The sequence below is a fragment of the Channa argus genome, chromosome 8, assembly GCF_033026475.1.
Source record: "Channa argus isolate prfri chromosome 8, Channa argus male v1.0, whole genome shotgun sequence".
Lineage (NCBI taxonomy): Eukaryota > Metazoa > Chordata > Actinopteri > Anabantiformes > Channidae > Channa > Channa argus.
This window is the reverse complement of record NC_090204.1, coordinates 6915491-6934142: the sequence shown is the minus strand read 5'-3', so window position 1 is coordinate 6934142 and position 18652 is coordinate 6915491. Positions and strand designations below refer to the sequence as shown.

The following is an 18652-nucleotide window of genomic DNA, read 5'->3' as shown; positions in this document are numbered from 1 at the left end:
GACATGAGGTTAGGTTTTTGTCTAATGTAATTCACAAATTAACAATTATTTATGATAATTTAATATTGTTTTTCAACATAATCTTGCTCTGGTTGCCTAAACCATCTGCTACTGTATTGATTGTCTAGCAAAGCAAACCCATCTGGTGTTTCATGTTTTCCTGAATTCTTTGCGATATTTGAATGTTTGGCACAGCAGTAGAAACAAAGCCACTGTTTTAATGTACAGTATGAAGAGTTTTTGCTAGTCCACTGGTGTTCATCGACCTATATTTATATTTATTTAATATTTAGCCCGAGGAGGTCTTTATTTTGGCCACAGGGAGAACTTTAGTACAGTAAAACTGCCTGGTACTAATATCTATATAGTATCTTTTTGGTGCCTCATAAACCTTTATCTCCCCATTCTTAGCTTTTCACCCTCTGGCAGGGCTCTGCAGCCACTTGTGTTGTATTAAAGCCAGATCACCAGTAGCAAGCTTCTGTTATCTTGGATCCAGTTTCTGTCTTGGACAGATGCCAGCACATTGCCATCCATCTAGCGCCCATCTTTCATCTACACACACACAGTTACCAAAAAAGTGTGTTTAATTGCCTCGAAAATGGATGTCTCCACCCCTGCAATAAGGGGATCAGAGCCATTGGGAAGATTAATGGGCCTGGTAATGGTGTTAACCAGATACACCATGATTGAAATTCCATTACATACTGTATGCACGCAAACGTGCCTGTAACCATGCATACGGACAAATGTGATTTAACTCACCATCAGTGAAACTTCCTGTCACACACAAACAAAAATCTCCTGCCTTGGGAATCACAAACAGAATCAATGTATGTCTGTAATTATTACTCAGCTGCTGATCAACCCCAGGACTGAGTAAGGCTTAATTTGTGGAACCAGGTAAACAAATAAGAGTAACCTGAATTGCAATACTATAATATTAATTAGAATAATACTGACTAAAGATAATTTTACTAGTCTTACTTTTTGTTTGTTTTGTGAAATCTGAGAAAATAACTATTTACATACTAAGTTTGAGTAAAAGTACCAATACAAATTAAGTAAAATTTCTTCATTCACCTTTTCCACTGCGGGCTAAGAAAAGCATAGAGTTAAGTGTAACTTAATAAGTGTACTCATATCACAATACTCTAACAAAAACATTTATGATTATCATTGACTACTGACTATATGGGATTATTAAAGGATTTTTAGTGGTCCAACAGTGTGTGAGCATTTTGGGGTTTTAAGGTGGAGCTGTTCAGTGGGTCCCAACCCACCCCCAGGGATCGAGCCTTAAAGAGTTTTTAGATAAATCTCAGGGTTTTCAGATAATAAGCAGGAGATGAGAGAAAAAACAGTAAAAAGCAGTAAAATGCAGTCATAAACCCAGTATCATTAGAGGTCATTTTGTCACCCAGCATTACAATTTGGTGGGAAGACATTTGCATGTATCAGGCATTCGAGGGAAGATTATCTCTTTATTGCATTGTGAGAGGTGTGTTATCCACTGTATTTTTTAATTTCGCTTATACTTGGCATTAAAAGTCAGGATATCTTGTTTTTATAGCAGCAATTCTTTTTCTAAATTGCTATTAACATAAACCATTCTACTTGATAGATACTTATATCGATAATAAATTAGTATACATTGTATTATTATAAATTAGAGTCATTTTTCTTAAAGAAAATAAAATCCCTATTTTCTCAAAGTGGTTACTGTCATATAGTACATAGCAAAATTAGTCAGAAATAAAAATTAATATGATGTATTGCAGTCCAAAGAATAGCACTGCAATTTAGAGTCACCAATTAACCCAACATGCATGTCTTTAAACTGTGGGAGCAAAGCCGAGTACCCAGAGGAAACCCACGCAAGCACGGGGAGAACATTCAAACTTCACTACTACTCCATATGATCATATACAATTTTAATGTACAGTAAGTAGTGGAGCTGTATTTGGGAGCTTAATAGTGTCTCTGTTTTACTTTCCTCTTCTATTACTACTCAGGTCTAAGTCATGACAACACCTGGATCGGGTTAAATGATCGTACAGTGGAGGATGACTTTCAGTGGACTGACAAAATGGACCTGGTAAGGAACCAGTTGTAGCTGTTTTGTGTTTTTATGTTTGTGGAATTTAATGCCTCGTAGAAAATAAATAATGTTGTGAAGAATAACAAAAACCTGGAGATGCTCTTTATCACAGCTTTAGACAACATTAATTTTTGTCATATTTGTCTTAAACTATACATCTTAAATCTAATGTGTGTCTGTGTGTCTGTGTGTGTGTGTGTGGGTGTGTGTGTCTGTGTGTCTGTGTGTGTCTGTGTGTACAGCAATATGAGAATTGGCGTGAGAACCAGCCGGATAACTTCTTCGCTGGAGGAGAGGACTGTGTGGTTATGATAGCTCATGAGAATGGCAAATGGAATGATGTGCCGTGCAACTACAATCTGCCCTATGTCTGCAAGAAGGGAACAGGTGAGAACAACCAGGCGAGAGGAGAAAGTGGCTTAGAGTGGACTGCATCTTCAACAGGTGATTAAGATGACTGACAGAGAAATAAGGAGACAGAGTAGCGGGATGTAATAGAGAAACACTGAAAAAGAAAAAAGGCTACAAGGATTGAGAGACGTTCGATTTAAAGAATGTGACAGTGAGGAATCAGACAGAAGGCAGAAGGAGAATGAGGAGGACAAAGGAAGAGATGTCAATCTGCTGTCAGTCTTTTACTCTGAAGTCATATAAGGCCTTTCAAGGTGAATCATATGAAGGAAAGGGAGTTAAATGTTCCTGAATCTGTTTTGTCTCATTCGTGTTAAGACTGACAGCACATGTACCTTCAGGTGGATATGAACAGTTCAGTTATGCCATATTTTACATTACCCACATTCTGTTGTGTGTTGAAAGATGTTATCAGTGAGCCTCTCTTCAGATTCACTCTCATTACTGGTCCTCAGCAGTCTCCTACCTCTCATCATCCTTCAGTTCAGCTTTAAACTGGGCTCCACATATTCCTCATGAGAGGCTCCACTTCCTCTGCCAAATGTTCTGTTTTACTAAGGCGAATCACATCTTAGGGCAAAAAGTACTTTACACTTTATGCCCTGGAAAGTTAAACTCATCAAAACAAAGTGTCCGTACTTACTGGTTGGTTAAGATCGTATACAGTATAAACTACTGTGTCCCCTGTTACAGTAGGTGCTGGAGTTAGACCAGCACATGCTCCTCCGAGAGCCTATTAGAGCTTATTTTTGCTACACATTTGCATACAGATCGGACTTATGACCAGTGACAAGAAGACAGGCATTAATAGCTACATGGCTGATTTAAAGAAATACTGGGACACAAGAAGCCACTGGTGGCTGCATTCTCTAACTAACCCTTGGGCTTTGAATAGAAAACATATTCTGTTTTTGCTGCAAATAAAGCAGAGATATCGAACTGTTAATATAAATATTTTGGAATTTATTGAAAGATAAAAGAAAAATTCTCATCTTTTTGTCCCACTCACACAAATACTATGGCTGTCTGACTGACAACATTAGCTGGCTCCACAAAATTGCCAAGCACAAGTGTGACACTGACTATATTAAACTTGGTTTTATGAACAGACGAATGAGCAATGCTCTTATAAAAAACTTGATGGCAAAAAAACTACAGGACCAATTTAATGACTACTTTACAAAGAAACGGAGGGATTGTGTGAGGGGAGGTAATTCCTTTGGAGCAGACATCGAAGGCGTCACATTTCTGAGCAACAAAGAAACTGAAATCTTCAAACTGTCACGTGACAGCTGAAAAGAGAATTCGTTTAAGTGATTGGTGATTGCTGAGTCTCCCTTGTCAACCACACAATCAAACGCATCATACAATTACCAAAAATCTCTCAGGCAAAGCATAGAAACAGAGTAAACATTGAACACAATCTTGCAGTTGCTTTGTAAACCATCACTTTGAGACAAACAGCAAAAAACTTTCCTGGTACATGTGTTAATTTCTAACATTTGAAATGATGACAAAATTATGTGCGAGCAGCAACAAAGTGCCAAAGCTGAACTTTGGGACACAGACCCCTACGCCAGCCTGATGTGCAACTCCCTACAAGTGTAACCACACGATGCAGACTGCAACAACTGTTGGTCATTGACTGACCATCTCCTTCTAATCTGCTCTGTTTTTTGCCTTGAACCAATTTTAATTAAAGTAATTGCTGTTCGCCAATGGATAGCTCCATCTCAGCATTATCTGCTTTAGTCACTTTTTTGTAGAACACCAAACAAATCTACAAGGTGGCACAGAAACCTCATAAACAACTACCAGTGTGTACGTGTAAATGCAGTTTGACACGGACACACCAGCACACAAGTATAAATGTTCACAGGGATGTAGGCCACTTGCATAGCCTCTGAGTAGATTTAACATGGAGCCATAAATCAAGCATAAGGTAGAAAAGCACGATATACATATGACACTATTTACTGAAAGTGATGAGTCGCAATTTGTTACATCATAAGCGCTAAGCTAATAGCTACTGGGTGTTTTTAACCTAAACTGTAGAACTACACAATATACTGTATCTCCCCTTGTCATGCATCCGTATTCATCACTAAAAAGTGGATTCACGTGAATTTAAAAACCTCAAAGGCCTGAAAATGGTCATTAATTTAGGCCAATTATTTGTGCTGTAATAGATGGTTTGTCAACAGACGCCACAAGCACAGAGAACGTATTTCTAAAGCTTCAGGCAATCAACATGTCTCCTGAAACATTCTGTGTAATCTAGAATGAAAAGAAAGGTCCCTCACAAGCAAGGTGCTGCACCACCTCTGATGCGCATTGTCACCAGTCCCCAGCATCCAGCCTACTTCTGCCCTTAATCAGTCAGTTACAATCACCAGCATCTTTTCATCTTTCCCCCACTTTGCCATCAGCCTCTTTTTCACTGTAAGTAACCCAATGTAATGTCATGTCTTATCAGTTGGGTTTGTCAGCTCCATGCTGAGCATTCTCTGCCTGGTTTCTAACACTCACGCCTCACTTGGACTGTTTATCTGCTCATCAGCAGCCCCTGGGACTGATTACAGTAGGTGATTACATACACCAGCATTTAAGCCAGTCGTTCAGGGGGTCGTGTGATGTCAGGGTGATGTGTAATGCAGATCATGACTGATGATGAAAAGGCAGATTCCTGATGAGACTGTGATCAGATCTTGTCACTCACATTATTTGTACATTCAAATGCATAATGTATGAATCTTGTTAAACCTGCTTATTTGCCCTCAACCCTAATTCTGTAAATAAATCGTTTGATATACACCATAGTAGTTACTTAGTCAGCTAAATCTCTGTAGAGAGATATAAAACAAACGTTGACAGGATCCTCCTGCTGATGCATTGTGTTGCTCTGGTTTTATATTCAGTCATGCAAATATTTTCAGATTCTTAATTACAGTCTTAAGTCAAATCAGAATACAGAATAAGACTACAATGTACAGTGTATAAATATAGTGTCAACTTTACATTTGCCAACAAATGATCACTTTGAAGTTTGTAAATCCACCTGTTTCAGCATAAGTGGTTCAACACTGTACAAGGAAGGAAAGTAAGAAAGGAAAAAGATTGATTTTGTGGAGAACATAGCGAAAGTCAAGTTTTACATTTATATTTAGATTATAGTGACAAGAATCACAAAGTCTTCTGCTGTCGAGCATTTCAATTGAGGAGGAGAGGGAATTTACTCACCACAGGACCCGTGAGTAAAATTATTTTACTATTTTGAAGGGTTATTATGTACAGAGAGAGGAAATCAAATTTAGCATGACATACTTAGTGAGTACTTTAAGTACTTTGGGAAATGATAGGCAGTTGTCAGTACCTTCAGCTGTTAAGCTACTAGTGTGCAATGTAATCATTGAGGGATACACACAAACCTGTCATTTCTAAAAAAAACAAAAAAACAAATGTAATAAAGGAGCTCAAATGGAGCTTTGTGTTAATAGTTGGTACACAAGCTTATCAAATAGGCCAGAGGGGTGAAAAAGAAAAATTCAGCTACAAGGAGATGAGGGTATGTATATGTGTGTGTGTGTGCCTCAGCAGCTTACATATATACAGTATGATAACAATCCTTGCTCCAGTTATTGAATCTACATACAAATTACAAATCTGCTTCCAAGCTAACTCAGTTTATGAGTTGTGAAAGAGCCAGGTCACACCAAACCTAATTGCAACTGCTTCGAAGTACGACACAGCTAACAGGGGAAGAACTACACTATGTCAGAGAGAAAGTGTATTTTAAATACAATGGGACTTTGAAAGGCACAGAGTCAATTTAACTTAATTGTCCTGTTGAAATTTCATATGGTCTCAGCTTGGAACACATTTTTACACAAAATCAGGGCTGTGTTGTGGCTCCATTCACTTACAGTCTAGACACATTCTTGGTGAATTTTAATAATGTTTAGAAACATTTCATGGAAAGAGGCTGTATTAGAAAAACACATACACATAAAGACATAAATATTGTAATAAGACCAGCATTAAAAAAGCCAAACCATTCCTTAAGACAAAGGTCTTTAATAATCAGGTGTGCTCTGAGGGTCTGCATACAGTGGCATAGCTTACTGACTTGAATTGAATCTGAGCCATTGCTAATGTCAATGTGTGCTTTTGGCTGTGAAAAGAGTCTTGTTAGTTTGCTTTAACTCAAATCAGGAAAATAAGCAAAGAAATCCTCTATCTGATTTCTGTCTTTTCTTTCTTCAAGGAAGCTGTATGTTTGGGATGCATACGATTTGATGACACTATTAGAATGACTAATATATGACAGTTAGTTTGAAAAGAAGAAGATTAGAAAGCCACAGCTTAGACTCTGTTGTTTTTGGCAGGCTTTTCACACCACATTATACTTTCATACTGTGTGTTATACTGTACTTAAAACCACTTTCTCTCAGTTGGACTCAGCAGCTCTCATGGGCACCTCAGCAAACTGCAGCAGTTTGTTTTTTAATAATGTGAAATCTACTGTTTCCATGAGAGACTTTCCCTCAGTGGTGTCTCAGCAAGAATGCACACACTATTTTCTGCCTTTCTCATTCGTTCCAACATGATTGCCAGTAGGTCTGCACTTTCTATGAGGTCATGGAGGATGCAGGGAGAAACCAGCATCTAACTGTCCGCAGCTTTCTCCATGTCCCTTACTCACAGTGTCCCGCTTCCACGTGGTGACAGAAAATACTTTTGGAAACATGAAAACATGTACACTGTATGCAAACTATGTGCAGGATTAATAGCCTGTAACTTTAATAGCTACTGTACTAGAAGATATATCACCTACAGTATGAGAAGTCACAAAACATACAATATTTTTAGATACTTTAGATATGATTTAGATATCCTCCACACTTAGAAAGACCCTTAAAAGCCTGCCAGTGCTGCAGGCAGTACCTGAGATTCTCCGCTGCCATTTCCCCTCTGGATAAGTGAATCTCCTTTTCAGCTATTTCTCTTCTTTTCTCATCATTCAGACCTCTGTGTTTCTTGTCAATTCCCCCAGCTGCCCATCTCTTCACACACACTCCTTTGTTTCTACCTCTTTGTTTAGTGCTCACTCTCCTTTTAGCTCTGTTTCTGATCTCTACAAAGAGAAAGACATCTCAGTAACCTACCTGCTAAAATCCTCACGGTGTTCATCGGCAAGTTGACACTTTTGGTGTAAGACACGTAGCATACAGTGGATTTTGTTTTTTAGCTTTTCCATTAAAACAGTCCTTGCTGTGTTGGAAACATTGTTAATGAGAGCAGTGAAGTTACTGTATAGGCCACAGAACTAGAACAATTAGCAGAAAGGCTCTAAAATACTTCATTTTACTTTAGAGATTAGCTTATTGTACAGTTAACATGATGTACAGTAAAAATATTGAGTGGTGCACCTTTACCTGAATTATACCCACCAGGCAGGGTTTTGAGAGGGCAGCACGGTGGTGGAGTTTGCATGTTCTCGCCGTACTTGTGTGGGTTTCTCCAGTTTTGACCCACGATCCAATGTACGTTAGGTTAACTGGTGACTCTAAATTGCCTGTGAGTGTGAATGGTTGTCTCTCTGTGTGTGTGTGTGTGTGTGTGTGTGTGTGTGTGTGTGTGTGTGTGTGTGTGTGTGTGTGTGTGTGTGTGTGTTGGTGCACCCGACTGTCTTCCTGCTGATCTCTCCTCATTGGATTAGAAAAGTGAATGTCTCACATTGACTAATCTCCAATCAGACGTACTTCATGTCACTGGTGGCTAAATACTCAGTGTTAAGGGATGAGTGTTACATCAAAACTCCATACGTGAACTGTATTTAAACATTTTAAGCTTACAATTTGGGAAGTGGTTTTAGAAATTATTATGAAAAGGACATCTGATGGACATTTCCTGTGAAATCCAGTTCCTCTCCCACTAGTAGTTCTGTATGCCCTTCAAGCTTTATTCTACAAAAGACCTTTTCAAACTTAACCCATCTCCCATAAAACCCTGGTTCTCTTTGCTTTTTCTGAGCTAAGTGACATTTTCTTTTATCCCTACTTCAATACATTCTGACTCAGCTTGCCCCCACTGTGAGAAATCATTCAACAGTGTACATAGGTGAGGACTAATGGAAAACTACCTTTTAGCCCTCCATTTGTGTTGAGTCAGGTGTCGTCTCGAGTGAGGAGCGAAGTGCTTATTGCCCGTTCGTTCCACAACACATTAAACTGTAAATGTGGCATTAAACCTTTCATCAGAGTTAATGGCATATCTTTCCCTTATTAAGAATTTAAGAGGTATTAGGACAAGGACAAGGGGATTGTAAACATTTTCTGATTGCTGATTAAGTCTTCTTATGACCACTTTAGCACTGAAGTGTGTAAATTTAAGGATGGAATGTGTGGTAGTTTTTGGTATAGGCGAAAAAGTTACCTGCGATCGAGCCAGCGTGAAGGTTATTTATATTCAAACAGGTTTCCACAACTCTTAATATTTCACACTATCAGCTGGCTCAGGCTGAGGAGTTTTGTCAGGGTAGTGCACTGATAAGGACTCATACGGTAGGTCCTTTGATATTTTCTCATGCAGAGAAAATATATGTCTAATTTTGTTGTGACTAATTGCTTTACATTATTTTCCCCCAAAAAATATAAATCTATTTTTTAAAAGGCACAGGGATTTAACTGCATATTGGATTGTATTAAGGGCACTGCAGGCTTCACAAACACATATTCGTGCACATACAATATGTTGGTATCCAATAGTGAGGACACTTTAAGATCATATAACCCAATAATATTGATACAGTACATAACTGAGATGAATTGGCTATTACACTAGAGCCAGTGCAGGTGGACTATGCATGTAAACAGGGCAAAAGTGAGAAGTGAAACTTAATTTGGATCAACCTCACATTTCAGCCTGTCAAACACGAGTGTGGATATTAATATAAATATAATATAATAATATAAATGATTAGCTGTACTGTGTTGTGTTACAACATATCTGTTCTGTAACTTTATTATTTCAACAATCTCTATTGTTTCCACCTGTACTTTGGTTGGTACAAGAAGCCAAAATCAAAATAATTTTGGAACTGTAAAAAGAAATTAGACTGCTCTGATACAATCAAGGTGCAGGTAAGCATAGTTCTTTCAGAGGAAAGGAAAACAACATGCAAAGAAAAACACGGATAGACTTTTGACAAGTCAGAAACAAGCAAAAAAAGTGTGAATGCTCTTCAGACAAACACACTGAACACCACACATTAAGACCTGAAATGTGAAGAAGCTCATTTGCTCTTACTGTAAACCCCCTGTCAGTACTCCTGTGTCTTTTGTGTATAACAACTCTAAGACTGTTGGCATGGTTTTCCTGGCATTTTACATCGAATAAATGAAAGTAATGAGCCCATGCAAGAAAAGAAACATGCAGTTCAGCTCCTTCACAAGGAATTTCCTTACTGCTCACTTCTGTTGAGCAGCACATTGAATAAGCAACAGATTCTTTAATCTATTTCACTTTAAATTCCAAATATATGGTTTAAATTGGTTTAGCAGCTGAGTGTCATTTTTACTGTCCACCTGGGCCAAATATGATCACAGTGAGAAAAAAGAACTCCTCCATGTTTTCAGTTTACATTGCGGTAAGGGGCGTTGGGGCTTCAGCCACTGGACTGCCATCTAGGGACTCCTAAAGTTACTACACATTGTCCTGCTGCTTCCACTGGGGGAGAGCAGCACCCTTCTGACTTGAACATCACAAGTTGTTTAAGTGCTGCCCTGAGGCTTGTCCATCCTGTCAGTCTCTGACCAAAGCTCTCCTTCCATCTCAGCTTCTGTAAACATTTTCTGATTCTGCCACAGCTCTATATGTGTCTAAAATGCCGTGGCACGTTGACAGCCGCCCACTCACTCACAGGCTTGGATGGACACGCTGTCCTGCAGACACTAAATCTATATTTTGATGTCTGTGCTATGAGTGTTCCAGTCAATGATTGTCCTGTGGTGTTAGTGTCCTTAAAATCAAATAACACTCTTAATGTAAAACCCATTAGGAACAGTGAAATGGTTTAATGAATGTGAAAATCCAGTGAATACACTTGTCACACAGAAGGAACTGTAAATGAACCGAAGTGGACAACCAGATCAATATTCTGTCTTTTTCTGCCCCTGCAGTTCTCTGTGGAGCACCTCCCACTGTGGATAATGCCTTCCTGATTGGTCGGAAGCGTTCCCACTATGACATCCACTCTGTAGTGCGCTACCAGTGCGCAGACGGCTTCCTGCAGCGCCATGTTCCCACCGCCAAGTGTCGTGCCAACGGCAAGTGGGACCGACCAAAAATCATCTGCATAAAATGTGAGTTTTCCACAACAGGAGAAGGATGGCAGACAACAGGACTTAAAGCACTTTTTTCATTTGTTAGGTCATTTTCACATTTGCATTTTGTCCTATTCTTAGCGCTCACACCACCTTAAGACTGAGCCTCCTACATTAAGGGCCTTCAAGAGCTGCTGTCACCATGTGCTTTCAGGCGTCCCATCCCTGCTCTCATTATTAATAATTGCAAGCAAAAAGATTACTGGGGTTGCAGACTGAATTAAATCCCCTGGGCTTGCTTAGATGTGTTCGGGTCTCCTTTGAAGTGCTTTACACTTGAGGTGTTTTTTTTTTTGTTTGTTTGTTTGTTTGTTTTTTCCAAAAGACATTTTTGCAATGGGCTGACCGCTCATGGAATACCAAAGAGAAATATGACTCTGTATAACTCATATGGACTATCTGATCGCAAATATCGAGCATCACACAATTCCAAATCTGCTGACTTGTTTTTCAGATGGAGTTATATGAAGACACTGCAGTGTCATTACAGATCCTACCTTTTATTTTATTACAGTGTTACATCTAAAAGCAGCAATAATATTGTTTTTATAATGGAACTGTCACACACCATAGCTCCTTTGAGCCTTAAAATAAACTTTCTCTCAAAGAACTCACTCCATGAAAGAATAGATGACTATAATACATGACTTTTCAGCATAATTTCTTGCTTCTTCAGATGAGATATGAAGGGTTGATGTATATAAATATTCAACAAACTGAGCCTTGAATTTCATTTCACTCTGCTCACAATGTGACAGTAATGATGAAATACTGGAATAATCTAGCTTCTGTTCAAAGTGATAAAGATTCATTTGCCTATGACTCTTTATCTTTGGGTAGAATTGTTTTTTTGGCCCAGAGTTATAGCGTCACTATCGTTCATTGCAGATGACATTTCTTTGTTGGCAATATCCAGAAAGGGACAGCGCAACCTAATTTGGCAGTACACCCCAGGAACAAGCTTACACTGGCGCTGCAAGTGGGTGGATAGCTCGGTGTGTTCTTGCTAAACGCACCGCAATGCGAGATTAAACAGATTCCCTCAGTGTGGTGGAAAAAGTTAGCCGATCTACAGAGAACATGTGGTTTTGACCTTCCCGCTTTTTGATTCTTTTTCCCTGTCCTCTCACCTGGTTTCACCAGCCTCCACCTGTCAGCGATTCATCTTCCCCTCACATCAGTTTTCCACTGTCACCTTGCATCTCAGTACATCTCTGACTTGCAGCTTTAATAAATTGCCCTAACTCTCTTTTTACATGTGTGTTTTCTCCACCAGCCCGGCGAGCCCACCGTTATCGGCGCCACCACCACAAGGGCAGAAGAGAGCGCAGAAAGCACAGGAGGCACGGCCACAGAGAGGGAGGTCACCACGGAGGGGAGCCAGGCCAGGGCCACAACCACTCCTACTTCTGAACCAAAAAAACCCTCTTTCCTTTTCTCCTCTGCTACCAACTGCAGTTTGCCTGTCTCCCTGTCGTCCTCCTTACCCCAAATGCCCTGCCCTTACAGTAGCTCCACCCGTGGCTCATTGAGCCAGCCTGTATCCTTGTCAGCTCTGAGACCTGCCAAAGTTCTGCCAGGTTTCAACGGGACAATGACGAATCCCTTTGTACTCTTTTTACTTTCTCTGTCTTACTTTCTCATCTTGAACTGTCTGTCTCTCACCTGCCCTCCTACTTCACCCAGTTACTTTCTCTTAGAGCTCAACGATGACCTAAAACATGGGGCTACGCTGACCTGTTTTTTTTTTTAAAATAAACAAGAACAAAAACCTTTGAGATCCTCACCGAACATTCTTCAGAGAGAACTGGTTTAGTACAAACTGTAAATAGGGACAACATTACTGAAAATGCTGTATCAAAATCAGAGGAGTCAAGGAAAATATGTGGTTGACTTGAGCCTTGTCTGTTAAACTCATTTTTTACAAATACTCAGTGTTTATTTCTTGACTCTGCTGCTTTTGGTTTGTTCTTTGTAAGACATTGTACTTAAAGAGACATGGAGTTATTCTGAACCAGATTTAATTGCTTTTTCTTTGAATTAGAGGCAGTTGTGACTGAATTATTTGATTGTTAGTGTTGTATCTTCTTGTCAGTGTAAGAATTTAGATCAGATGCTCAACCCCCAGAGGAAAAATGAAACACATTTCATTCTGTTCAGTTCAGTCACGTCTCATTACACATCAGTCACTTTTCTGAAGTGTCACACAATCTCCAACAGCTCTTGTTCTGTCAAACGTCCACACCTGTCGTTGTCAGGGGTTAATCTGATCATTTGATGTCAGTTTGTCATAACTCAGCTCAGCAGTCCCACGTTTGCTTTGCCTTTTGTCATCGTTTGTGTTGTTCTACAAATGCGTGCTGTGAATTAATCGAGATAATGCAGCAGGGCGAAGTTCCTCTCACTCATTTGTTTCTCCTTTATTTAGGATTTGAACGTCTGTGGCCTAAAAGGGAAAATTATGCTGTCAGCCAGTCACGAGAGATACAGACAGGCAGACGCAGAGCAAGTTTTCTACTGTAGATCTAGTTGTGGCGAAGTACAAGATATGAGGAGTCCATGTGCAGAGTTTGGGTACACTGCAAAAAACACATGTCACATAAGAAATCATTAGCCTTCCTAACATTTATTTAGCTGGGGTGAGCTCATTTTTGCCTCTTTATTTGAAAAAGGTTAGAAATAGGTTGAGAGTTCTGTTATTATCAAGAATATCTTGAAGAATCTGCCCTCACTACAAACACAACTAAAGTGTTATTAATTCGAATGCTGGAAGCTGGTCAAGGGATGTGATTGGTCATACAAGTTGTCTAATTTGGACACTGTGTGCTTTGGTTGTTGTCTTGTTTATTTTATTTGCACAAAGGGCAGACTCTTCTCCCAGTTTGGAGGGGTGTTTTTACAGACTTTGACAAATGATTGCCTTATAAAGTTGCTATGTGTAACATGTTAGCTCACGACTGCCTAGTTAACAAGTGTATCTGAGCAGCAGTTTCGGGGTTGTGTTTCTGCCCACCTGAAGTAAGTCTACTCAGCTTTTATCTCAGTTTTTTTTTTTTCATCTAAGCTCTAAGTCACGTAGTCAATAATTGCTCCACTACAGTATGTTCTCCATCTAGTCCCTACCGAGCTGCTGGTGGAGCCTGGCAAATGTTTTTTATGTACTGAAAACCGCTGCAAATTTAGACTCTGGCTTAGACTGTCATCAGTCATCCCCTTTCAAAATAATCACTTAGTCATTTGATCCATTGTTGATATAATATTATAGAATAGAGCAGCTTTAAATATTAGATTGAATGACTGGAGTTGAAGTGTTTTTTTTGCAGCGTAGACTGCTCTGCCTCCTAAACTAAGATGTGTTGGACATGTGTCGGGGAACAGACTTGACAAGTAGCACAGACTCACACTGATGACTGGGGGATCAGGAATCAAAGCTTGGTACACAGGGTATGAGGATGAATATACTAAGTCAGATGAGACAGAGATGTTGAGATCTTTCTCATCATAGCGGGAATGTGTTTGTTCGCTCTGCGTTTGTGTGTGTGTGTGTGTGTTTATGATTGAGGATGTTGACAGTGGCTGAGGTCCCAGCAGATGATGATAGAGAGGGTCAGCAGTGATTAGGGCTTTGCCATTTCTGGAGCAAACCAATTCTCACAGCCTTTTACACCTGTGCTGTCTCCTGCCACGTGTCCTGTTTTAAAGAGGGAATTGAGACGGATAAAACAAGCGCTTTGCTCTCTTTTCCTTCCCCTTTACTGCCAGGTTAAACTTCTGTTCTTTAAAGCCCGTGCTTGAGGTTGGAGCTTCTGGGATTATGTCGCAAACACTGAGTCTAGCACTTTTATGTTTTTCAATCTTGTTCAACTGCTTGACTTTCCTTGAACTTCACTGTCGTTTTACTATAGAAAACTAGCGGTGGATAAGCACATCTAAATTCATTTTTAACCAGATTTTTATTGCTGAAAGGGAGTCCTTACAGAAGCCTTTCACACCTTACAAAAAGAGCACCAAAGCAGGATCAGGTTATGTAAAGTCACACAAGAAGCAAATCCATCCTGTGCACATTAATTCTCTGCCTTTGTTTGTCTCTTCTCACCTTGGCAATGACAACACTCTTCTGCACCAAGATGAATAGTGAACCTACACCTCTGTATCAGTTTAATTAATCTACCGCATGCCTAATTAACAAGTGGCATTATCTGCAGAACCACAGTGCTGTGATGACAGGGGAAGGGTTAGCTTGACACACTGGAGGGCCAGAGAACTGTGACAGTCATCTAACTCCTGTTGTTTTGTAGATGTCAGACCACCCCAGGACCTGTTCTTTTAAATTTGTTTTTCCTTTTTTTTGAGGATAAATGGACAAATAAAATTGTGGATGGTGGCCCCATCACAGGAATTCAAATACAATACAATACAAATTACAGGTGTGTAATGGTTCAGCTCTATGACAGCAGTAGAGAACTTCCTGACAACAACAGTATGTTTGGGCAAGAAAACCAGGGAGTCTTCGGAGACAAACCTGGCCAAAATAAAATAAGACATCTCTCAAGAAATGACCATTCGTTGAATTTGTTGTTTAATCTTCTCTTGTCACCTTTTCTTTGCTGAAGCAGAAATTATGAATTCTGAAATACAACAGATTAACAGTAGATGATTAATACGTTGGCTCCTACTAGTAATGTTTTTTTTTCATGAACTTTGAGAAGAGTTGTTCACCAACCGACCAAAATAAAGTGGACACCACCTAAAAAGTTTGGATTGTGATGATGATGATGGTCCTCCCCAGGGTCTTGCATGCTTGTACTTTGTAAGGGAACAGTCTGTTTTTGGCACATCCGCTGGGACCAGTCACTTTTTAGCTCTGCAGTTTTAAAGGTCTAAGGGTTTCTCACAGTCTCTCTTAACACTCTTAACACTTTTTGTCATGAATGCTTTCTTATAATTTTCCCTTTCAAATTTGAAAACACTGGCCCTTACACACAGAAGTGTTTTTTTCTCTCTCTTTGCTTTAGACTCACTCATTTCATCTCTTCCTCTCAAGCACTCCTCCCCTCCCCTTTTTTACTCAGACAGACAAAGACAGGCCTTATAACTGAAATGATGATGAGTGGCCCTCGACACAGGTCAGTGCCAGCGATTTCTTGAGTAGGCAGAAAGCAGCAGGCCTCTTTTGGGGCCTAGCCCCCTGTCCTAATGGGGACGCAGGCATTCCCCTCAGTCACAGCTTACAGTTCAGCACGGGTGAGATAGGAGCAGGATCGAAAGAGACCACAAGCACGTCTGCGAGTGCTTGTAGCTGTGACAGTTTGATTGCACCCCGTCTAAACAATAACAGCAGGAGCACAACTTGGTTAAATTTGTTGTATATATTGTGGGAAAGTGTGCCTCATTGAGTTTGTGTGACAGAAATGGACGTTGAGTGTCTCAGCAGGGGGGTACAGCAACATTCATAAACACCAGTGTAATTTTCTCCTCACGCAAAACACCCCAACTAGGCACAATGATTAAAAATCATCACAGTGAGTGATAAATATTCATGAGTACAGGCATTTTGAATTTTGATATTTAAAAACAAGCACTGGTCTGTTTACATACAGTTGTTACACCTGTCAAGATTTTTATGCAGCTTATTATTTATTCACAGCCACTTGCTAGTGTCTGATTTACACTTTCAATTCTTACTATTCCTGGAAAACAACTGATGCAGGCAGAAAGTCATTTCTGGCTTGTGACCATCAATTTGACTGCAACTATCATTTTTTGTGAGCCATAGTCAAGTGTCTAGTTAAGTTAAATATAGTCTTTTAAAAAGATTGTTTGCAGGTGAAGGTTTAAAAGCTTAAAAGAGTCTTAGAAGATCTACACTTGCATTCTCAGGAGAAACAGAAATGGAGAATAATAATATACAGTAATAACCAGATCAAATGCTGATTACTTTGTTTAGCATTATGACTTACAGAAATTTCATTGACACTTGATTGTTTTTATTTTTGCTTAGCAAAGCGTCAAATCTGAATCGGTCGCTCAACGATGCAGCGACTCCTCATGATGTTTCGGAAAGACAGCCATGTTTGAAACATGCTAGATGAGTTTGTTTCAAGAAGATCCCCTGCCTGTTCCCTGACGGTTGACTCTGTGTACACGTGTACTGATAGTATGTTTGCCATTGTGAATGAAAACCGAGAGCCCACTGTTTCCTGCCTGTACTGTGTCACTGTGCCTGACTGTAAAGCAGATGCACTTACAGTAAACACACGCACTGGTCGGCAATGACAACCCGATAAGACTGGTAGAGGCTGTGGTCCTCAGTCACGCACAGACAGACTATTGATTACATGATTAGGCTGTCTGTCTTCGTTCCTATTAATTCTGTCGATGGCATTGACAGCACAATAGTGTCAACTAACCAGTGGATGTTTTCTAAATAAAAGGGAAACACACTGTCATAGCTCGCCGCACTCTGTGACTCTGTGAAAAAGCTATTTGTCCACTCTTCCATCTGATTGTTTCCACCCAGACCTTTTGTTTCTGCATTATTTGCATCATTTTCCTATTCTTATCTTACCCCCACTCCTACTTTCCTTTTGTGGACTGCTGCATCAATTCTTCCATGTTCATTTTCATGTACAGGTACCTCCGCAGTGGTTTTTCTATGACACTGTGTCTCTGTCTGATACTGAGCTGAGACGATTTATCATTGTCGAGAATCCGGCTGTATTCTGTTGGGACGGATGGATGGATGAATGGAGACATGTTACAGTTTGAGAGTGAGGTATGAAACAGACAAATGCAGAGCAGAAACCAATGACAAACACTCCCAATTCTTCTGTGATGTAAATACTCTGAGGTTTTACTTTGTTTCCTCTTTTTTAAACTCTGAGTGTGTTTGTTGCTTAGCCCGTCTGGACCATATTCATACAGTCTTGGTGGATCCAAAACCTTCTTCTTTCTGTTTCTGCACATTGTTCCCTCACATGCACACTTTAAACTGCTGCATCAGAAGAAACACACACACTGCAGGAGAGCAGCCTGAAGTGAGATGATATTTTACCATTTAAAGCAAATGGCCTTTTTTGGCTCTCTTCCTTCCAAACGCTTCAGTTTCTGGCTACCTTTGTGTTCAAGTCGACTGTAAACACAAACACTACTGGCTGTTTGAATGTGGTCCACAAGTATTTAGCCATATTTATTGATGTGTGTTCTTATGAATTCCTGTCCTGTCATTGTATCATATTCTTTACTAAACAAATGATCATTAAAGGAAACCCTCGTTTGGATCCGTTACCTGGCTTGGTTGGAGTGGTTATTTGCTGCTGTCTGTTTTGACACTACACCTCTGGGGTCACCAGCATGTTCAAATTGTGGCCACTTTTCTTTTTAACAAGAAGATTGAATAGGAGACTTTCCAGAGCCAGGCTTGTTGATTCCCCCTGTTTCCAGTCTTCATTCTGCACAGTCTCCAAGCTCCAGCTTCGAAATAACCAAATATAATTTAGAGATAACCTTCTTCTCATATGTGTTTAGTTCCTAAAATGTATGATACATTTTATGGAACCTTCCTAAATCAAACTGAACTAGTCAGCATGGATTAATTTAACAAACCAAACAAACAAACAAACAAAAAACAATCAGAGTAACCAGGCATACCACTCAAAATTATTACATGCGGAAAAGGAAACACTCTGTTCCATCTGTCAATTTGCGGAGTGTTATTGTATTGATCAGTTTAACTTTGTTACTGTAAAGTAAATTC

The 18652-nt window shown here is 39.7% G+C and overlaps 1 protein-coding gene across 2 annotated transcripts in view; it reads left to right on the top strand.

The window, feature by feature from the left end:
- Nucleotides 1–18183, top strand: part of ncanb (neurocan b) — a 136923-nt gene extending 118740 nt beyond the window's left edge. For both annotated transcript variants that reach the window (XM_067513803.1, XM_067513802.1), the window contains 4 exons: nucleotides 2016–2098; nucleotides 2344–2488; nucleotides 10693–10875; nucleotides 12173–18183. In XM_067513803.1, the coding sequence (XP_067369904.1) occupies nucleotides 2016–2098; nucleotides 2344–2488; nucleotides 10693–10875; nucleotides 12173–12309 (548 nt within the window). In that variant the 3' untranslated portion in view covers nucleotides 12310–18183. The remainder of the gene's footprint in view (nucleotides 1–2015; nucleotides 2099–2343; nucleotides 2489–10692; nucleotides 10876–12172) is intronic.
- The last annotated feature ends 469 nt before the right edge of the window (nucleotides 18184–18652 follow it).